Here is a 20,856-nt window from a genome sequence, read left to right as displayed (position 1 = left end):
AACACCACAGCTGTTAGCCCTGCAGTAAGATTTCATGCCAATCGCTTGCCTAAACAGCTGAACAAATAACTGACATGATGGCGTGCAGCTGCATGTATAACTATGCGATTGTGGAGCTTTTTCGACCCTTCACAATGACTCCCGAAACTCCATGTGCTCACGCCGCGCCTCTGCTGGCCGCCAGTCTACCCACCAAACCCGCACTTCCAGCCATATCAGCAGCTATAGCCAGGCTTTGCGAGGTTCTTGGGCAATTCACCAGGGATTATCCTAACATGCAGATTCCGACCTTGTTTTCCCAGTTCTCACTAGGCGTGGCCTTTGCTCTTTTGCCAAGTGTGTCGATTTCAAGTCCGTTCTTCCTGCCTTCTGCTAGCCAGAATCTGATCATGATTCTACGACTACTGCAGCGAGCGTGGAAGTTGGTTCCTGTAATCAAATATGGTGCTCTTAGCATCAAACAGGCGGCTTCCCAAATGTGCACGTCGATACCTTACGAAGCGGAAGCGATCTTCGCGTCTTTAGAGCTGGAGATCGCGCTAGACAAAGCCAAAGACAAGATGAGTGCCGCCTGGGTAGTCGACCCAAGTACATCCGATGTCGGTTACCAAGGAGGTAGGGTCGATGACCTGATCAAGGACCTCAATGGACTGAATATATGAAAATCTCCAACAGCCATTGCCGGTCTTATGACAATATACATCTATGCATTGAGCCTGCAATACGGTGGTGACTTAAGCCAACGCAGCAACTGACCTACCCAAACCTTGCTCAGATGGCTACCGCAGCCCGCAATTACAACGGCTGTCGGGAAAGTTGTCGGGCGTCACTTCGACCGAGGAAACAATCGGCGGGCGATATCCTGCCAACACCCCTCCTATAGCCGCACAGTATCCTGCAGGCTTCATCGTTAGTCAAAGGTCGGCTGATTGGAAAGAAGCCGTCATTAGCTCCTTCGAAAACGCAACTCTGATACGATACATACCATGGCTCTTGACTCCTCTCAAAATGATACCATATCGGTGGGTTTCGTTGGTCCATCGGCCAATGGGTGTGTACTTCAAGAGCTATACAGCGAGTGAGGCAAACCATCGACTAAAATTCTCTTGCCGATGTAAGATCGCAGCTGATCAAAGGACACGTCCTGAGCTTCTTGGCCAGCGAGAAGAATATGAAATGTTCAGATGACATTACCATCTTTTCGGAATTGACAGGTGGCAAATTACCTCCAGCAGAGAAACAGCCACGACGATTAACCGATGAAGCAAACATATTCATGATCGCTGGTGGTGAAGCCATAACTCAGCTTCTCATCATCGTCTCCTATCATCTGATCGCAAATCCGTACGTTCTCGCAAAATTGCGAGAAAAGCTTGATGTGGCCATGCCGACTCTAGACAGAGAGATCACCTGGTGTGAGCTAGAGAAGCTGCCATATCTGGGAAGACCGAACCATCTTGATCGTTTGGACTGCTCGACTGCGAACACCAGACTGCCGTCATACAAGAGGGTCTTTGGATATCTGCCATTTTCACGACTCAGTTACCACGTGTAGCGCCAAATGATATGCTTCGATATGAGTCGTTCGATATTCCTCCCGGAGTCAGAACCAGAGTCCGAACGTTCAAACTACCAGTACTAATTCGGTCTCTAGACTCCTGTATCGACGACTTCTCACTTATTTGGATCCTTTTCTTTGGCCAGGACCACTGGAGTTCCTTCCAGGCAGATGGACAGATGATGGAACGTACACACCATAGGGCGACAAAGAATTCCTCGTGCCTTTTTCAAAGGGTAGTCGAGGATGTGTCGGCATGAAGTAAGCTCATCAGAATATTAGCAAGCGATCCTATCTGCTAACGATAATCGCAGTCTTGCACATGCACAAGCTTATCTCGTCATCGCAAAAGTCTTCCGTCGCTTCGATTTTGATTCGTACAAGACAAGTCAAAGGGACTTTACAATAGTCCGGGACTGTTTCAATGGGCAGCCATACAAGGGATGCAAAGGCGTGAGAGCATTTGTAACGAGGCAACGAGCTTGAGAAACTATTCACAGACCGCCAAGGCAAATGCTTGTCTCCCTTGATTTTTGGCCGTGGTGTCGTGAGTTGAGAACATGTATGTATCGAAACGTCTCCAACATCGGCTTGATGGCAACGCCTCCGCGGAAGGATCCCAAATCTTGGCTCTTCGCTACGATACCGACCCTGCCTCTCACGGCACCATCTTTTTCGCATCGCACACAACGCAAAGAATCCGTGTACGAGCCATGAATGATCTTCTTCATCTAGATGAAAGTCTTTTCCAAGAGAACGAAAGTCTAGGAGAGCGGATGCGACGCCGGGTGCCCAAATTTGACATGTCAAACGCCTCTCTGACAGCAAAATGTGGAACACCACCCATCTCGGTGCATTCGGCAGATGATGAAGCTTCAGCGCACGAGACAGCAATGTTCCATATACTGGTCACGTTACTTGACGTACCAGTCGAAGACTATGTACGAATGTGCCTAGATCATGTTTCGGTAGGTTGGAAAACTGATTACAATCATCAGAGTCGTAACAAATCTGCCGCATCAGCCGCACAAGCCACGAACGCTCTCTTTCAATCCGTGACCTCCGATGCATCCCCACAACGGGCAGAACAACATTCGTACGCCGCTCTCTGTACAGTCTGGTCCGAATTGTTCAATTTCATCAAGCAAAGTCCCGCCGATCACTCCGCTATGCAACGATTGGTCGACTGGATAGTCGAATTGCGCAATCTAAAAGTGCAGACATTGCATATCTGGAACAGAGACATTGAACTATGGACGGATCTCCCATTACTAGGTCCTGAGTGGCTTGAGTGGATCGAAGAGTACTATGTTCACCCCGAGGATGGCAAGAGTAGCAGATACAAGGCTTTTCGGGATATGTTGGAGAAGGATGGCGGCTACGCTCTCTATAACTTTTGGCAGTAGATATTCGATGTTGAACCTGGAGACAAGTCAATCACAACCGGGTTAGATAGATTCTGGAAGTGTCAGAAGTGATGATATTAGTACGGTACTGGTTCTATCAAGCAAGTTTCAGATCATCAGGAATATGGTGTGCTTCACCAACTGCCTCTTTGAGCGCGAGTACGAGCTCGTCGATACCCGACAGAAACCCGAGGTACGCGCTCATGCAAACAGTATATCCTCTGACACCCTCCTTCTTCAATACATCGATGGTCAAGTTCTCGACAGCTGTGCCATGTCCATGCTCCAGACACTTCTTCAGCAGTGGCGTCGGCAGTCGCGCAGGCAAAGGATCGCCGGTCTTCAAGCTCTGGGCAACGATACTCATCACAACCATGACATCTGCAATGGAACGGTGATCGAGGATTCCAGATGCGTTGGTGAAGCGGTGACGCAGCTCGGGTGTCAGTGTGGCGGCGCGAATGTGTAAATGCGCGAGTTGGTAGTTGATAAACTCTGCGATTGACTTGATGCGCCCGCAGGTCGTCGAGTCAAAAACACTGGACGACAGCTCGAACTTGAGACTTCCGATGGGACCGCTCAAGGCATTCAGTTGTCCGGCGAGCTGGATGGTCACTGCCTCGACAGCAACAGTATGTTTATCGTGAGAATCGAGATCAGACCACGAAGACAGTAGTGCGGCATAGTGATCGGCCTCGTTGTCGAGTACACCAGAAAGCTTGTGGGCAATGTTCCTTGAGAGTGACGAAGGCCAGGGAAGTAAAGTCACGATGAACGAGATGGCGAATCCGACGAGGACGAGGACTGTACGCCGCCAGAAGACTTCATAGCCCCATCCTGGGTTGCCGTAAGTAGGAATGTGGGTGTCAATGTAGCCATATCCGATGACCAGAATGACCGTAGCACCACCAATCATCACTGCCTGGAGTAGCTGAGGTGGGGTATAGAGGCGGAACCACATCAGTATCACAGCATAGACAGCGAGAACAGCCCCCAAGCCATAAGGATTTCCAGTACCACTGCCGCTTCCAATATACCTTGGTTTGTCAGCGTCTGATATTTGTGGAAGAGATCGAAACTTACCATCCAAGCATGCCTAGCACACCTCCTGTGATGGTGCCGAAGATTCTGGTCGTGAATGCGAAGTTGAACTCGGCTGAGAAAGAAGCCGTGCCGGTTTGTGCCATGATCAGGGCCCATAGTCCCTTCTCGCGATAGTAGAAACCAGCCGATGTGGTACACACTGCAGGTATAGCTGCTGCAAGAGTGGCAACAAGTACTCGCAAAGCAAAGATGCCCTCATCGTTTCTCAACCATTGTCCAAAGCCGAGAATCACCGAGGAGATCTTGTTGCGCTTTCTTGTCGGCTTGTGTACTCGTTTGAAACTTTGCTGCAGTTCTTCGATGGTCGCCTTGTCTGCTTGAGGCATGTCATCGATCGACGAAGCACCGATTGCTGGTGCACGCGAGCCACCGAATGCCCAGGCCCCGAACTTGCGTAGACCTGTCGGAAACCAGATCCTCACTTTGGTACGCTCTTTTTCAAGAAGGGTGATTTGTTCCAGAGCTCGCTCAAGCGCCGCAGCCAAGATCAGGAGGCGGTCTTCGAAGTTGAAGCCGAAGAACATGCCACCCAGCTTGCGCCTCTCCGAAGTCTGTCCGTGGAACCTGCCATTCTCGTCGAACAGATGTTGGTGAGACGCGAACAGCGCTTCGTTGGCGACGTCAGGAAACTTGGCCCTCTCCTCACGCAAGTGTTCGAGCACATCAACATGTGACTGCCTCATCTCTGCGAATTGCTCAGCAGACATCCTGCCAAACCATCTTCTGCTGTTGTTCTCGTGGATGCTATGTGCCATGGCTTGGAACGCGCTCTTGCAAGCTTCGAGTAGCGGATCACTCGCTCGTGATAATGCTTGGTACGAGTCAGAAACTGACTGAACAGCTTCTGGTTCGCGGAGCGCATCGACGAGATTTAGACTCTGCATGACTTGGTGTCTCCCGTATGTGTGCTTCTTCTGTTTGTCTTCCTTTCCTGCCAGCTCTTGAGTTCTGATGTCGTTGGATGCAAGCTGCTTCATCCTGTCCCGCGATCGCCCTTGGAGAATCTCAAAAGCAAGCAGACTCATGGAGCCGATCATGACACGACGGACAGGCTCCCGCAGCGAGGCAATGTCTTGAGCACTCCAGTGGCCGAAGGAGAGGTCAAAGGATAGGAAGCCGAATGCCGGCTCGAGAGCAGCCCAACCTCCGAGCACTCCAGCTCTCAGGGCCTGCATTGATTCCAGGTGGGATGTGTCAGGGTAGTTGTTGAGGAAGCTCCTGGTGAGGTCGAGAGAGCTGGCCATGGATGTGACAAGCTTGTGCATGCCGAACAAGGTCATGTGGGAAGTCGACTCAGGGAAGATGAGCATCGAACAAGCAAGACTGATGGCGATGGCAGCGGCGGCGGGTTTGATCAAAACTTGAGGGATCGTGCCCTGGAACGAAGGAAGCAGAGGACCGATGGTTAGGAAGACGTCGGTGACAATCCAAGCAAAGATGGCAGTGAGGGCGAATTTGGGCGCTTTGATGCGGAGTCTGGCCATGAAGTAGATGAAGAGAGACAACATGCAGAAGAAGGTGACGGTAACTCTGGTGTCGAGCATGAAGCCATTGTAGACCAAGACACTGGCAGGAGAGTATGTGGTCGCGCCCGTATTCTTCGCGGCTTGTATGCCCAAGGCCTGCAAACGGGCTAGGGTCTCGGCTTGTGGTCTGGTCGCTTGGGCGGCTTTCATGGCGACAACACCCCATGCCCATGCTAGACCCATGCCCAGAATCATGGTAAAGGCGCCCAGGAGGAAGACGAGCACGACTCCAGAAGGAGGCAAGAAGACGACGACGATACAGCCAAAGAAGGTGGCATTGCCGAAAGTCTGCAACGTGGGCTCGATGACGATGAGTAGCGAGGTGACCCAGAAGGCGACCGAGCAGCGGAAGAGAATCTTGAGGTCGCGCGTATTGAAGTGGTCCAGAAACGGCGGCAGTTTCCTCTTCTTCGTCGCGGTTGTGTTGGTCTTTTGCAGCGTTGGCGAGTTGCCATTGTGCGACTCTTTCTCCTGTGTCGAGGCGCTGGGCTGTCGTTCGACTGACATGGTTGAGCCACTGCGCTCGCGTCCAGATGACATTGTCGATGCTTGCGACGTCTCAGGCACGCAGGTACTATAGCTGTAGCGGTCGCGGCGGACTGGACGGCGCGGTCGACCTGCTGTTCGTTGGGTGTAGCAACCCTCGAGTCGCTGTGACCGATGGACAAGAAGCATGCAAACAGACGATGAGAAACACCTACCTATCGCCAATCCTCGACGGGCTGAGACCTGATTGACTGTTATGATGCCAACTGCCAATCTTCGCTCAAGCGGTTCCAAGCTCTTCCGGAAAGTCTATTTGTGCATCCTTGTATACATTATTCTCGCAAGCAGACTGCCGCTCTTGTGACATTCAAAGGTCGCCTCAACAAGTATTGAACTTTCTCGGACATGGCTTACAGCGACTTCCGAATGGTGCAGTGCTCCAGAATGCGAGAGGAAGGTGCGTGGTTGTGCGACGGATTCGGCGCCTTCAGCAAGCCGAGAGATTGATCGCTGCACAAAGCTTTCATAAACTCCCCTCGGCTTCACAGAGCTCCGTTGACAACACACCACAGCTTCCATAAGCATCCTCCAACCATTAGGATGAACAGGTCAAGACTAGGGCTGCCGCCTATCTGCAAAGGTTCGCAAGGGATGATCGGCATCACTCTTTGTCGGGTTCGATGTACTCGGTCTTATGAAATGCTCGGGCATATCTACACCCGTCATGCTAACCTACAAAACCCATCGACCCCTCTCATTCTCACCATGTCCTATCCAACTAAATTTCTTGAGGAACTCATAATAACCCTTCACCGTCATGTCTGAGAAGTCGACACAATCGGATCTGGAGAATGGCGTTGATACCCAACCACAGTACGACACCTCCCAATCTGTGTCTTGGTTCCGCCTGGTACGCGATCAGGCTCTGATCACTCCCGCCGTTCTGAACTGGCCATATGCAGGTTCCGGCACCGAAGAAGATCCTTATGTCGTCGTTTGGATAGACAACGATCCTCGCAATCCGATGACATGGGCAGATTGGAACAAGTGGTGCCTCGTCGCTCTGGTTTCGATCGCCACTCTGGCCGTAGCGTTCGTGTCGAGTGCCTATACTGGAGGTCTCAGCGAGGTCATCGCGCGATTCCACACGAGCGAGTTGATTGTGACTCTGGGCGTGTCGCTTTTCGTCCTCGGTTTCGCAATTGGCCCTTTGATGTGGGCGCCCATGTCCGAAATCTTTGGCCGACAAGTACTGTTCATTGGAACGTATGCTGCTCTCACGGCTTTCAACGCCGGAGCTGCAGGAGCGCAGAATATCACGACGCTTCTGCTCATGCGATTCTTTGCGGGTTCTTTCGGTTCGTCGCCGTTGACTGTAAGCAATCGAATTCTCGTTTTGAGCTCTGTTCTCTTCTCTAACCATAATAGAATGCCGGTGGTATCATCGCAGACATGTTCGACGCCGACCAGCGTGGTTTGGCCATGACCTTTTTTGCTTCAGCACCTTTTCTGGGCCCCGTGATTGGTCCCATCGTCGGCGGTTTTGCCGGAGAGACTATTGGCTGGCGTTGGGTAGAAGGCATCATGGCAATCTTTACCGGCGTTCTTTGGGTTGCCGGGTCTCTACTCATCCCTGAGACATATGCTCCGGTCCTCCTCCGCAAGCGAGCACGCGCTCTTGAGAAGGCCAACCCAGGAAAAGTGTACAAATCTAGAGCCGAGATCACATCTGGGCCGACTCAATTTTCGAAAGTCTTCAGCACCGCACTCATCCGACCTTGGAAACTGTTGTTCGGGGAGCCGATCGTTCTCCTTCTCAGCATTTACATGTAAGCCTTTCACACTACCTCCACGGCTCAGACGTCTAACAAGCTTCGTGTTTCCAGGGCAATCATCTACGGAACACTTTACTTGCTCTTCGCCGCGTTTCCCATCGTCTACCAACAGAAGCGCGGATGGTCTCCAGGCATTGGTGGTCTTGCGTTCTTAGGTGTCGCGGTAGGCATGCTGATGGCCATCGTCTACTGCCTATGGGACAACAAACGATACAAGCGAGTCGCAGCTTCGTGCGGCGGGTTTGCTCCCCCTGAAGCCCGTCTGCCCATGTCTATGGTAGGAGCTTGCGCACTCCCAATCGGTCTCTTCTGGTTCGCATGGACCAACAGCCCCAGTATCCACTGGATGGCTTCAATAGCCGCAGGCGCGCCCTTTGGCTTCGGCATGATTCTGGTCTTCCTCGGTGTGATGAACTATCTCATCGACGCCTATACCATCTATGCGGCCAGCGCTCTTGCTGCGAATTCAGTGTTGAGAAGCCTGTTCGGTATGGCGTTTCCGCTGTTCACCTCTTACATGTATGCCAATCTGGGCATCCATTGGGCCAGCACTATCCCGGCCTTTCTTTCGCTCATGTGTGTACCTATGCCGGTCAGTATTTATCTCGACACGCTCGGCTCAACTATCACTGACTCAAAGACAGTTCTTATTCTATAAGTTTGGCCCCAAGATTCGCGAAAAGTGTAAGTTCGCTGCCGAGTCGGCTGCATTCATACAAAAAATGAGAGGTGGTTAGAAAATTGCGTAGACACTCTGTGCTTTGCTTCACAAGACTAGACCACAACAATGGATAGAAACGAAATTGTACAACAATCCGATTCGATGCGATGCTTCATATGTACTAATCGTGCTTCTTGATGAACGAGACAACACCATCCACAAAACTGGCCGGATTCTCCTCGGCTGTCCAATGTCCACTTCTCGCTACAATGACCTCGGAAACGTCGTCGTAAAACTCGTGCGTCTGGTCCATGGCAACCTGTCTGAGCAGACTCATCTCACCACTCAATGCGGCCGAAGGCATCTTGAGCTTGCCGTCTCGCTTCAACATCGCCTGGTTGTCCTTTGCATCATGCGGGAAGGCACGGTACAAATCGAAGCCAGCTCTCATCGCACCAGGCTGACAGAAGCTTGCACCGTAATGATCCACATCTCTGGGACCGATGCCCGCGGGATTGAAGCAAAGTCTGTCGTAGAAGTGTTTGATGTATATCTTTTCTTTGCCCTGTGTGAGGAGCTCGGGCAGGTCGAGTTGTTGCTGGAAGGTGAAGTGCCACATTCCTGGTGACGTCTTGAATCCTGATTCGTATGGTGTGGAGCCGGGGAGTGGGCACTCGCCAAACATGACGGAGCGGGTGTGGTCTGCGTGAGTCGCGGCGTAGGCGTGAGCAATCATACCGCCGATATCTTGTCCGACGACGTGGATTTTGTCCTTGATGCCTACGGAATTGTCAGTCGTTGACGGGTCGGGCGTAATTCGAGCAGGGCATACCGAGATGGTCATGGACGACTTTGTAAAGATCATCGGCTACGGTGACCTTGTCGTAGCCAGACCTAGGGTGGTTGTTGTCGCCGGCGCCGCGGTAGTCTGGAGCGATGACTCTGTAACCAGCGTCTGAGATGGGAGTGATGACGTGTCGCCACTGGTATGAAGTGTTTGGGTAGCCATGGATCAGCAGAACAGTGCCCTTGGATTGTGATTTGGGAGGGCAGTCGATGTAATGGATCCTGACTTCATTCGCATCGTCGACGAAGGTAAAGCCATGCTGCCACCGCTCGTCGTCAATTTGTGTGGGATTGAGAGAAGGCATGTTCCTAGAGGAAGTTCCGAATTAGAATGGGGGAGAGGGATGTTGGGACCATCTGTGTTTGCAGGCAAGAGCAAACATATACACAATATCGACGCACTAACAATGACATGGTCTGCGGGGATTGTCCATCAGGGTAATTGTCAGACCAACTGGAGGGGTCGACTGAGTGCGGGGCAGCCGAGCATCGGAGAGCTTCAGCGCTGACTTTTGTCGCAGATGTGGCTGCAACGGCTTTCTTCAAAATGGAAATACTCAGCGCCTGCCGGCTTAAACTTCGTCCCTCGTTTTCTCCGAAGGACTTTCGGCCTTCGATCGTGACGTTCTGCGCGACGACGATCCGGAACTTGTTTCACGGTCTGGCTGTGCATGCATCTCTGAGTATCGCGTCCTACACAGCTGAGCCGTGTCGTATCGCTGAGCCCAATCCACCTGGAGATGGTGCATCTGGCGCTGGTACAATGTATTCTCAGGAGGCGATCCTTCACAGCAACATCGTGAATTTATAGCAACACGGTGGATGACCGCGTACCGCCTACGTGGTCTAAGTGTCTCAATATCGCGATCTTGCATGTGCCGGTTCACGCGTAAAAGGACTTCGTGCATTCGTCAACGACTTCGAGCAAAAGATTTGATCTGTTGATCGGAAGAAAAAGGTCATACCAAGTGGTGATCTGCAAGAAGGCTGTACATCATCCTGCATTCCAGTGCTTGCTCACGATCTCTCTCACGTCTTCCACAATGCCGTCCGGACACTCGAGACAAGCAAAGTGGCCTCCATCATCCCTTTCACGATAGAAGACCATGTTTCCGGTCCGCTCCACAGCCCTCTTCGAACTGGGCTCAGTGTCCCACCAGAAGCTCGTGTAGCCGAATGGAGCCTTGATCCTGTTCCCCGGCTCCATGGCAAAAGCCGCAAAGTTCTCGTGTCTTACATTCTCGTAGTACGGCAAGCTTGAGGTCATGATGCAGTTGCTGAAGTAGTATATCGAGACGGTCGTCAAGATGTGCTTTTTCCACTCCTCTGACTTCTGTTTCTCTGGATCAGCAGCTTCGTTGTACTTCTCTCCAAGCCAGACCATGATGCCGACGGGATTGTCTTGCAGCATCCAGCCGATGGTGTGTGGTCGTGTTCGCATCATGATTGCGTAGCCCATGTGGTTCTCGAGCCAATCGTCAACACGACCTTGTACTATCTTTTCTCGATCTGTCAAGTTGACGTTCTCTGGCAGAGGTGCAGGCGCGAAGTTGAAATGCACGACTTTGCAAGTGTCGGAGTAATTTGCACCAAGCTCGCGACCAATCCAATGGCCCCAGTCACCGGTCTGGACACAAAACTTGGCGTATCCGAGGCGTTGCATCAGTGTGTGGAAGAGCCGAGCAGTCTGTTGTAGCTTCCACCCCTTTGGAGGTCTACTGGACCATCCGAACCCAGGCAGACTCGGCACAACACAGTGGAAAGACGGCGATGCAGAACTCGAGCTCAATTTGTTGATGACTTGACTAAATTCGTAGAACGAACCCGGCCAACCATGAACGAGGAGCAGAGGAATTGCATCTGGATTCTCGGATCTGTGGTGTATGAAGTGGATGTTGAAGTCTTCAATGTCAGTGGTGAAATGATTCCACTGGTTAATTTCCTTCTCTTGCTCTCGCCAGTCGTATTTGTCGGTCCAGACTTTGTACAACTCAGTTGCCCATTCTGTGGTGAAGCCGTATTCGGCTCCTGCGCCTTCGACGATATCCTGAGTGGGAACCCTGGTATCTTTGATTTTGCGATAGTAACGCTCGACTTCGGCGTCGGGTATGTTGATCTTGAATGGCCGAATCTCAGAGGACATTTTTGGAAAAGAGTATGTGGTGGTTCTGATCAGTCTGTAGTGGTATTAAGGGAAGAGAAAGTCGAGCTCAGATCAACTGTTTGCAAACAATGCACTTTGCTGTCACCGGAGCCCCCGCCCTTGAACGGCTTCACCCTTCTCTCCGCACCACCCCGCATCGATTGTCTCCACCCTGTCGCCATGTTTCAACTGCTGTTTGCGTCTGCATCGTAATGGGTAGGGACCAGCGCTTGAATGTGTCCGGAAAGCGCTTCGGAAACCACGAGGTCGCTGAAATTCCAAAACTCAAGCCACCTACGCAGGAGCTTTCCGCACGTTTCGTCCCGCTGGCGCTCTGGATTGCGGTTTCCGGAGAAGCTTTACAAAAGCATTTGCCACGGTTCGAATTTCGGAGCAACTGTGGCGACCATACTCGCTCGTTGTGGCCTGTATGGATAACGAAGACTCGGACAATACTCGCTGTACCGATTGCACTCTTCGTGTACAGGAGACTTGTCGTCTGTCGCGCCGGTTCTGGCTCATCGACAACCCCAGGATCCCCATACCCCGCCCTTTGTAGCGCGTACGGACTGTATCCTTCGCCGTGTCTTGGACGACGACTCTCATACATCGAGAACTAGGCCACGTTCTGGGGAAGAACCTTATTCGCCTTCCGTACTGTGAACGGCCACGCGGGATCGCAGCAGCGATCGTTATATATACAGCAGTCGTCGCTTTCTCAGAGACACATCTCAATCTGAATCAATTTTCCATCAACACCCTACAATTTAATCAACCATGGTGGGCTATCTCGATGGCATCCAGGGCAAGACGCTCTACAAAATCATGAGTGCAGCTTGTGGTTCTGCTTTTATGCTTTACGGTTGGGACGCCGGTGTTCTTGGTGGTATTCAGGAGACCAAGGAGTTCCGCGCTGCAATCGGCGACCCTCAGGGAGCATTCGTACGCACCTCACTGAGACAATAACTCGAAGCATGCGATTGACCCTTCTCAGATTATCCCTATCATCGCCGCCATCTACAATCTCGCGGCCGGAGTCATGTCACTTTGCGTCAGTTTCTACGGAATGCAAATCGGCAGAAAGGGCACCATCCTTCTGGGTTGTCTGCTCATTTGCATCGGTGCCCTTCTTCAAGCGAGTACCTACAGCGTTGGACAGATCATAGTCGGTCGTATTGTAACTGGAGCTGGGATCGGGAATATCGCTGCGGCCGTTCCTACTTACATGGTATGTCATATCAGGCTAGTCCCAAACCGCATTACGACATCTGCTGACCAGTCTGCAAGGCCGAAATGTCCCTTGAGGCCAAGGAGAGAGGACCTGAGGTCTCGTATCAGCTTGCCCTTCTCATCACTGGTGTGGCTCTGGCGTACTGGATCGATCTTGGCTTCGTTCAAGGGCTCGATAGACACCCCTGGCTGTGGCGCATTCCGTTGGCACTCCAAAGCTGCTTCGCAATCTTCTCCGCTGTACTCTTGTTCATGTTGCCTGATACCCCGCGTTGGTACTATGCCCGCGGCAAGGAGGCCAAGGGCGACAGGGTGCTGGCGCGTCTTCACGGGCTGCCAGTCGAACACCAGAATGTTCAAGCCGTCAAAGCCGACATCATGGCTTCCATGGAGGAGGAAGATGAGACCGGCAAGATCAGCATCGTCTCCCTGTTCTGGGACAACACCGAGTTGCAGTTTGGCCGCCGTCTACGCACATCATTCCTGATCAACTGGGTACGTATATGTCTCGAATCTTTTGCTTTTCCAAACTAACAAGTCGTCAGGCTCAACAGTTCCTCGGTATCAACATGTTGGTGTACTTCTCGACTCAGATCTTCAGCAATCTCAACTACTCTCCTCTCCTCTCTGGTATCCTCGCTGGTGTTCTGAACACTGCCTTCGCAATCGCGTCCTACCCTCCTATCTGGTACATTGAGAAAGTCGGTCGTCGTGCCATGATGATCTGGTGAGTACCTGCAACAATCTACCTTCTGCTCGAATGAACCAATACTGATACTTGCCAGGTCTGCACTCGGTTGCGGTGTCTGCATGCTCATCTACGTGGTCCTCACGACCCTTCCAGCTCACATGCAGTCGGCCGGTACGAACTGGGGTGCTGTCGCCATCATCATTCTCTACGAGATTGTTTTCGCCTTCGGCTGGCTCGGTACCTGCTGGATCTACGGTCCCGAGATTGCACCTCTAAAATATCGTCACGTTGCTGGCAGTCTCGGAGCTGCAGGTGAATGGTTTTCGACCTTCGTCATGGTCTTCGGTGGTGGCACCGGTATTAACGCCGTCGGCCCCAAGATCTTCATCTGGCCCCTGTTGTGCTGCTTCCTCGCTGCCGCCTACGTCTACTTCTTGTGCCCTGAGAGTAAGTCCTACCAACACAGTTTCAGCATATTCATGACTTGATACTAAATGCTTTTGTTAGCTACCGGCAAGACTCTTGAAGAGATTGACGCCCTGTTCGCTCGTTCCCCCGAGGTCCGCGAGAGATTGGAGCGCGACATTGCCGCTCGCAGAGCAGGCGTCTTGCCTGGAAACGAGAAGTCGATGTCCCGCGACTCTAGCGATATGTCAAAGATGGAGGTCTCCAACATTGAGAAGATCTGATTGTAGACAGAAGACCTGTTTGTAAGGAATGAACACTTTGAGAGTGTAGACGACTACATAGCTCTATAGCAACGATGAACAAGGACCGGCTCCTTATTGAACTTCATGTCCTCCCCTTTTGCTAAAGGCCTGTAGGGTAGACCACATGTATAGAACATCTGCCACATTGTGCGACAATCCCAGGAGGTCCATGTGGTCGGTCATCTGGGTGAATCAGTATGCTGAATTCTGCTCCAGCCAAGTGCAGAGGTTGTATTTGACCGGAAGCAGAATTGCGTGAAGCATGTACCGCGCTTCGTGACCCTGAAGATGCACCATGCCTCGTCGCGAGTTGACTCAGAGGACGCCCTCTTACGCGAACAATAGTGCTTGTGGTATCTATAGATCTATAGCAGTGGTGGAAACGTGATACTATCCCAGATCTATCTGCAGGGCCCTCTTCAGATCTGGAATTGAACAGGCCAGCACATCTCTTGCGCCTTGAACTGGCGGCAACGGTCTGCCTGGGTCTTGGGGATCGGTATGGCAGTAGGTCCCATGACTCCAGCTGACGCTACGAAGTTGGTGGAAGAGCCGCACTCACAACGGACTGACTTCTGAAGCGTGCTGAAAGGATGCCTTGACTAGTTACTTTCATAACATCGCACATCAGAGACCCTTGCACGCATGCTCCAGCTGGAAGCTTGGAGAATTTGGGTAGCTTGCCGGCTAACATAATCCAGAATACACCACGTGGTTGTTCGAATCTTGGCACAGCTGCAAGGAACGGCGAACACGAGCCAACTTCAGCTGGGCTGATTTAAACTTTGCCGACTTCTCTCCATCCAGGAGATCAATATCATGGGGCAGATTTCGTGATAGTCAGGTACCAACGATGTCTACCACGTCGAATGCGACTACTTGTCAACAAACCCTATAGACTCGGCTTCACAGCGCTCTGTTCTTTGAGGTCATTGCTATCTGGTGAAAAGTGGTGGTATATGCTGGAACTAAACACATTGCTGTCCCGACGCCCCTACGACGTCCCCAGACGCCTTCCAAGACTACCACTCGGCCTCTCCGAACGCCCTCAGTCCCTTTCGGACAGCTGGAGTCTTCGCATCGCCATCTTGGCTCTCCGACTTCGGTTCCAATTACCACCATGCTCAGCTCCTGTTCAGCTGTTCTCCCAGACATCCAGACCCGGATCCCCGATTCTACAATGTTGTGGAGTGTGGGTCTGCTTCTGTGAAGATGATCTATAAAAGATCCAAAGTCCGTCCTCCGTCCCCAGCAGTCTTCTCTCCAGACCAGCTGACAGTCGACTCACTCAAGCCTACAACCTCTCTTCACCAGACTAATCTCGGTTCATAGACCTTATGCTCTTCTCTGCTTTGCTGGTCAGCCTTGCTTTCTCCTGCATCGCATCGGCTGAACCTCTTCCAACTCCCGACTTCTTAGACCTCGCGGCGATTGACGCTCTTGGTCCACCTCCGCCAACACCCACACTCGATCTAGCAGTCACCTCAGAGATCGTTGCCTTCAACACTGCCTCTGCAGCATCTGCCGCCGCCGCAGATATCACCAACGCTGCTGACTCGGACAACACCGTTATTGTCGCCAAATAGCCGGACAAACCTAAGTGATCATGGGCGGCCGTATCTCCATCCCCTCGCCATCCACGGTGTGTGACCCTTCCACAGCTTTCAGCATCCAGTATTCGGCCAGTGGAAATTCTACCTGGGACAGCCAGTGGATGTGACTTGCGGATACACCATCCGGACAAGTCGGAGGTTTGGTTCAGCCTGTGGCCAGATCTCAAGCAGCAACGTTCTTCAGAGATCTTAACGGGCTTCTCTATTCCGCGGATCTTGCCACCATGAAGTACACCGGCGTGCAGAACTTTTTCACATCTGAATGTCTTTTGTTCACACCCAGTGACACCACCCTTCCTTGGGGCTGGAGCACGGTGCCGGTGACCATCAGTTCGACAAACACTCTCGAAAATGGCTATGCGATCGACCCGCCGTACCCTGACTTTGTCCTCTTGCGAGACCAAAGTTGCGTCTCGGAGCTACAATATTATCCCAGTGGCGGATTCGATCCTCAGCGATACACCAATATCACTTTGAACGTGGTCAAGACCGGTACCTGCCCTGGAAAAGTATGCAAGCTGCTTCCTGCTGGACAAGGGCCTGTGCCATATCCCGACACGCCTGCCAACTTTCTTGCATTGGGTGACTTTGCCAGCGCTGCCAATAAAGCCGAAACCCCATCCGGCTATCAACAGACATTCGTCAACCAACAAGCATCGAACAACGCGAATGGCTACCTTGGGTACACTACTCTTCCTACCTATGATGTCGCCAGCTGCTCCAAAAAGTGCGATTTCATCGTCGGCTGCCAAGCCTTCAACATCTACTTCGAGCGCGATCCAAAGGTAGAGCCAGGCAGTGGAGACAACTGCGACAATCCTCCTAGCACTACCAATATCAAATGTTCGTTCTGGGGTGGCCCAGTGACCAAGGAGAACGCAGTGAACACTGGACAGTGGCGCAAAAACTTCCAGATCGTTATCGCCGGATCCAATGGTAAGTTTTTCACGGCATCTCTCACCTTTCATTCTTCCACATCCTAACTCATGTCTCATTGCCCTTCATCGTCTTGCTTTCTTCGTTCCACACTTTCTCTCGAGATCCTGAACCACTTAAACTGACACCACACCACCTAGGCTACGTCAACAACGCCATTGCCCCGATCCCCAACTACAAATCAGCCGCCTACTACGGCAACAGCATCGTCGTGCCTCCAACCACCGACTGCTCTTCCAACAACCCCACTCTTGCCTGGCAGCTCTACAACGACGGCACTCCGTTCTCTGCATCTAGATGTGCAGCAGCCTGTGATGCCTACTCTGCTCAAGCCCAAGCCAATGCCACGGCTGCTGGTACCACCAACCCTGTACTGTGCAACTACTTCAACACGTTTATCCTCAACAAGGGCAAACAGGCTCTGGGACAGATGTGTTATCTATACAGCCAACAATTCAAGTCGAGCAGGGCTACAGCAAAGACACAGATCGATAGTGCAGGGAACGCGTATACGTACTCCTTCAGTTATGGCTTTGCGAGATCAAACGCGGTTGGTAGTTGTGGCGCCAACTACTGAGCTACTCTGATGTTCTCGGTGAGGAAGCCGGCAAGTGTATGCGACGAGGGTGTTATGCATTTGGGATGGCGACAATGAGTAGAATATGGGCAGGCAGACATGACATGTTTTCATACACTTCTTCTCGCTTTGGTTTTGTTTTGATATAAATGATTCCCATCACAATACAACAAGATATGCTTTCATTATCTACCAAAAGACATTGTATCTACGATTCTCTGCCACGTTTCCTCCACCTACCCCAAGACCCTTTCCTCACGGCCCTCAAGTCATCAACATTCAAAATTCCCACTCCCTCTTGCAGCAATACCTCCCAGATCTGATCGCGCAAGTTGCGTGGCCAGCGAGGCGTGCCCCAGTATCTGGGGACCAGAGCTCGAGCTTCGGCCATGCGCACATGGTCCGCAAGTTTCTTGCGTTGTGCAGCTGTGATGGCAAAATTCGATAGGATGCCGCCACCGGCTTTAAAATTGGTGGATGCGTACCACGAGTTACTGGGATTGTACTTGAAGCGCAGAAGATCAGAGTCAGGGCGGACTAGATTGCCGTGGGCTGTTTGGAATCCAGACGTGGGTGTCGAGACAGCAGGGTCGCCGTCAAAGGCCAGAGAGGTCAGGGGAGCGTCGAAGAAGATGTCGCGGTAGCTGTCGTTCGCAGCGATCAAGTCAAATGGAGCATTGCCGGAAGCCACGATGGTGATAGCTTTCTCGACGCGGTGCGTGCCGTTCCAGTGAGTGAGCCACTGTGCGTCTCGCAAGCCCTGCAGCTGTCTGTCTAGCTTTGCATAAGTCTCATGGCCGGAAGTCTTGAGATCAACGAGCAGCACAAGCGTCTGATTCGGGTCTACGTTGAATACGCCGTGCTTGCCGACCGAACTCACATTGCCGACCTGTGAATTTGCATTCATGACCCGCAGCACTTGTTGCAGCGGCTCAAGATACACCGACTCGAGTGTCACATCCCTGGTCAAGCTGCCGATGTCGTGGCCCACCAAAAGGTCATCGTCAAAGAGCCACACGTCCGCCTCGACGCTGATGCATCCGGAGGCCAAGGCAGCATACAGTGGTGTCCGACGCCAGTAGTCGTTGTGCGAGTGGCACGGCACGGGGATCACATTGCGTAGAAAAGCTTCGCGCTGAGGGTGAAATGGCTCTGGAAAAACATGCGACGGGCCTGAGAAGACCTCGTCGAAGTCGTCACGCATCTCTCCATAAGGTAATGTTGACGAAAATACAACGTGGAAAAGAGCCCTGTCATCGAATTAGCCTATGATTGCAGTGGGTCTGGAATATCATTCTTACAGGGCAACGAAGAAGCCCACGGCACTTGCGAGAACATGTCGTGCTAGTCTTGTACATCCCCAACCACGGACGCTGAACCGTGGACGTAGCGAGGGAGCGAAGGCACACCTCTCGATGTCTCTGTGATGGCCACGTTCAATACAACGCAGTCTCGACTTTCGAGCATCGCGATCATTTTCGTACTCGCTGGAGTCGTCCGCTGTATCAACGAAGCTATCAAGACGAATGAGATCCTCCGAGGTGGGATCAAGGGCCTTGTTGCCCATATCGAAGGCCAACCGAGGTATTGAGATCTTCCCTGTAGCTATTGATAAAATAGTGAATCAAGCTCTACACAAGGATAGGATGAGGATAAAACAAGCAAGTTCCTGCCCCAGATATAAGCAATTGCCGCGTTACACATGCCTGTCCGAGCCTAGTCGCAGTGCCGCGTCATCAACTTGGTGCATGTCACTGCGAGAATGTCACTGGGATTGCGGAGAGAGCACGTGGAAAAGCGCCGCACCGCCCGCCGCGACTAGATGCTCCGTTGGACGTCGCATACCTTTTTGTTCTGCTGCAAAAGGCTTGCCTCTACCCTCGCCTTCGGGAAACATGCTTTTGGAGGAGACTGGACGCTCATCACCAGATGCCTGACTTCTCGCAAATCTTCGCGTGACTAGGAAGCCTCTCGAAGAACACCCAAAGGGATTACTCCACGGTTCATGTCAAGTCCTGTGCGGAGTGTCGCGAGACCCGAGTTCCAGGCATCGGTCGTCGTGCCATCCATGGAATGATTCGCGGGATAGACAGGGAGCAGTGAATCTCACAGCAGAATCTAGCAGCTACTTAGTAGGCCTTGGCGGATATCACGTGATGGGACGGCGCAAAGTCTCCATTCGAAATCCATTGACCTCAATTCCCAACCTTTCACAGCTCTCTCATAGGAGTTAGAATCGATTATGGCTACAAAGTATGGCGCAGACACTTGAATGGCCTCGATGAGACGTCCCGTCTAGATCACAGCATGCTGATATCAGTTGTAGCCAGAGCCCGATGCCCGGGCCCGTTATTGCCTTTTTGAGTACGTCCTATCACTTGCCTACAATTAACAGTGCTGGTGCACACAATGGAGCTTATCATGAGGAACGGACTGAAAGCGTTGGACTATAGTATCAAGTATTCCCCACATCATCGTCAAGACGGGTGCCGCTCCTCTGGAGCGTATCAAGCTGCTCATCCAAAATCAGGTTTGCATTTCCAGCTAGTTTGCCCCTGAGCTGCTAGCGACGAGGATCACCTGACGTTATTGAACAGGACGAGTTGCTCCGCTTTGGTCGTCTCACCAAGCCTTACGCCGGCATCTACGAGTGCCTCAAGCGCATCATCACTGAGGAGGGTATCGCATCCCTCTGGCGCGGCAATACCGCGGGTATCATCCGCTACTTCCCAGCTCAGGCCCTGGACTACGCTTTCCGCGATACCTACAGATCTATGTTCGCCTTTGAGAAGGGGCGAGATGGTTACTGGTTGTGGATGGCCGGTAATATTGCCTCTGGTGCTGCTGCTGGTGCAACCAGACTCCTCTTTCTCTACCCGCTGGACTACGTCCGTGTTCGTCTTGCCAACGACATCAAGGACGCCACTAGTAGCGAGCGTCAATATAATGGCCTCATGGACGTCGTTGAGAAGACCATCGCCTCTGACGGTATCGCTGGTCTCTACCGTGGCTTTTTGCCGTCCGTCATTGGTATTATTCTCTACCGTGGCCTCTGGCTCGGCATAATGGACATCATCAAGCCTCTTGTCCTCACCGGTGCCCTCGAGGGCAACTTCCTTGCCTCTTTTCTCTTCAGCTGGACCGTCGCCACGATTGTCAGTCTCGCCACTTACCCGCTTGACACTATCCGCTCTCGTCTGATGATCAGATCCGGTGAGGTAAGTCATGAAATTGCATGTCTGTGCTCAGAACCTTCGAACACTGACCTGCATACTCTAGGCTATCAAGGACGATTCCTTCATCGATGCTAGCGGTCAGATCCTTGCTACGGGAGGCTTGAAGTCTCTTTGGAAGGGCGCTGACGCCGACGTCCTCCGAAGTGTTGGCAGTCTGGCCCAATTCTTCATTTTCGGCTATGCCTTCTAGTTGGAGTCAGTGGTGCAAAGAATAGCTGCTTGCCACCTCATGCCATCGTGAGTACCACGTTCATTAGATTCGACACGTCTGCCCATGCTATACAGCAGATTCGGATGT

General features: G+C 52.1%; 12 protein-coding genes across 12 annotated transcripts; 8 read left to right on the top strand and 4 right to left on the bottom strand.

Annotated features, from left to right (window-relative positions):
• Positions 1 to 134: 134 nt before the first annotated feature.
• M436DRAFT_86250 (uncharacterized protein) lies at positions 135 to 662 on the top strand (the record flags this gene model as incomplete). The annotated part of the gene is made up of 1 exon (XM_013567421.1): positions 135 to 662. The coding sequence occupies one exon, from the start codon at positions 135 to 137 to the stop codon at positions 660 to 662; it is 528 nt and encodes a 175-aa protein (XP_013422875.1).
• Positions 663 to 1,171: 509 nt separating this feature from the next.
• M436DRAFT_57939 (cytochrome P450) lies at positions 1,172 to 2,044 on the top strand (the record flags this gene model as incomplete). The annotated part of the gene is made up of 4 exons (XM_013567357.1): positions 1,172 to 1,463; positions 1,508 to 1,714; positions 1,771 to 1,819; positions 1,873 to 2,044. The coding sequence occupies 4 exons, from the start codon at positions 1,172 to 1,174 to the stop codon at positions 2,042 to 2,044; spliced, it is 720 nt and encodes a 239-aa protein (XP_013422811.1).
• A 407-nt stretch (positions 2,045 to 2,451) lies between these two features.
• M436DRAFT_86249 (uncharacterized protein) lies at positions 2,452 to 2,964 on the top strand (the record flags this gene model as incomplete). The annotated part of the gene is made up of 2 exons (XM_013567420.1): positions 2,452 to 2,499; positions 2,557 to 2,964. 2 exons carry the CDS (start codon positions 2,452 to 2,454, stop codon positions 2,962 to 2,964), a joined length of 456 nt encoding a protein of 151 aa, XP_013422874.1.
• Positions 2,965 to 3,061: 97 nt separating this feature from the next.
• M436DRAFT_57931 (uncharacterized protein) lies at positions 3,062 to 6,101 on the bottom strand (the record flags this gene model as incomplete). Its single annotated transcript, XM_013567355.1, has 2 exons — positions 3,062 to 4,001; positions 4,048 to 6,101. 2 exons carry the CDS (start codon positions 6,099 to 6,101, stop codon positions 3,062 to 3,064), a joined length of 2,994 nt encoding a protein of 997 aa, XP_013422809.1.
• Positions 6,102 to 6,897: 796 nt separating this feature from the next.
• On the top strand, positions 6,898 to 8,652 carry M436DRAFT_58016 (major facilitator superfamily transporter; the record flags this gene model as incomplete). The annotated part of the gene is made up of 4 exons (XM_013567373.1): positions 6,898 to 7,455; positions 7,509 to 7,909; positions 7,967 to 8,507; positions 8,560 to 8,652. 4 exons carry the CDS (start codon positions 6,898 to 6,900, stop codon positions 8,650 to 8,652), a joined length of 1,593 nt encoding a protein of 530 aa, XP_013422827.1.
• A 105-nt stretch (positions 8,653 to 8,757) lies between these two features.
• On the bottom strand, positions 8,758 to 9,727 carry M436DRAFT_57963 (alpha/beta-hydrolase; the record flags this gene model as incomplete). Its single annotated transcript, XM_013567365.1, has 2 exons — positions 8,758 to 9,356; positions 9,409 to 9,727. 2 exons carry the CDS (start codon positions 9,725 to 9,727, stop codon positions 8,758 to 8,760), a joined length of 918 nt encoding a protein of 305 aa, XP_013422819.1.
• A 689-nt stretch (positions 9,728 to 10,416) lies between these two features.
• On the bottom strand, positions 10,417 to 11,565 carry M436DRAFT_57885 (alpha/beta-hydrolase; the record flags this gene model as incomplete). Its single annotated transcript, XM_013567350.1, has 1 exon — positions 10,417 to 11,565. One exon carries the CDS (start codon positions 11,563 to 11,565, stop codon positions 10,417 to 10,419), a length of 1,149 nt encoding a protein of 382 aa, XP_013422804.1.
• A 777-nt stretch (positions 11,566 to 12,342) lies between these two features.
• Positions 12,343 to 14,175, top strand: M436DRAFT_67990 (putative sugar transporter STL1; the record flags this gene model as incomplete). Its single annotated transcript, XM_013567387.1, has 6 exons — positions 12,343 to 12,507; positions 12,560 to 12,793; positions 12,853 to 13,290; positions 13,341 to 13,522; positions 13,581 to 13,933; positions 13,994 to 14,175. 6 exons carry the CDS (start codon positions 12,343 to 12,345, stop codon positions 14,173 to 14,175), a joined length of 1,554 nt encoding a protein of 517 aa, XP_013422841.1.
• Positions 14,176 to 14,491: 316 nt separating this feature from the next.
• On the top strand, positions 14,492 to 15,782 carry M436DRAFT_86243 (uncharacterized protein; the record flags this gene model as incomplete). Its single annotated transcript, XM_013567419.1, has 2 exons — positions 14,492 to 14,549; positions 15,529 to 15,782. The coding sequence occupies 2 exons, from the start codon at positions 14,492 to 14,494 to the stop codon at positions 15,780 to 15,782; spliced, it is 312 nt and encodes a 103-aa protein (XP_013422873.1).
• Positions 15,783 to 16,360: 578 nt separating this feature from the next.
• M436DRAFT_26027 (uncharacterized protein) lies at positions 16,361 to 17,307 on the top strand (the record flags this gene model as incomplete). The annotated part of the gene is made up of 2 exons (XM_013567345.1): positions 16,361 to 16,745; positions 16,886 to 17,307. Coding segments are annotated over 2 exons (807 nt in total), but the record flags the coding sequence as incomplete, so codon positions are not given.
• Positions 17,308 to 17,548: 241 nt separating this feature from the next.
• On the bottom strand, positions 17,549 to 18,442 carry M436DRAFT_28034 (uncharacterized protein; the record flags this gene model as incomplete). Its single annotated transcript, XM_013567346.1, has 1 exon — positions 17,549 to 18,442. A coding segment is annotated over one exon (894 nt), but the record flags the coding sequence as incomplete, so codon positions are not given.
• A 1,216-nt stretch (positions 18,443 to 19,658) lies between these two features.
• M436DRAFT_76773 (ADP,ATP carrier protein) lies at positions 19,659 to 20,748 on the top strand (the record flags this gene model as incomplete). Its single annotated transcript, XM_013567418.1, has 4 exons — positions 19,659 to 19,686; positions 19,776 to 19,852; positions 19,920 to 20,540; positions 20,602 to 20,748. The coding sequence occupies 4 exons, from the start codon at positions 19,659 to 19,661 to the stop codon at positions 20,746 to 20,748; spliced, it is 873 nt and encodes a 290-aa protein (XP_013422872.1).
• Positions 20,749 to 20,856: the final 108 nt, after the last annotated feature.

This window comes from Aureobasidium namibiae (genome assembly GCF_000721765.1).
Source record: "Aureobasidium namibiae CBS 147.97 unplaced genomic scaffold scaffold_26, whole genome shotgun sequence".
NCBI classification, from domain to species: domain Eukaryota; kingdom Fungi; phylum Ascomycota; class Dothideomycetes; order Dothideales; family Saccotheciaceae; genus Aureobasidium; species Aureobasidium namibiae.
The sequence above is the reverse complement of the archived record's forward strand: the minus strand, read 5'-3'. Positions and strand labels throughout refer to the sequence as shown.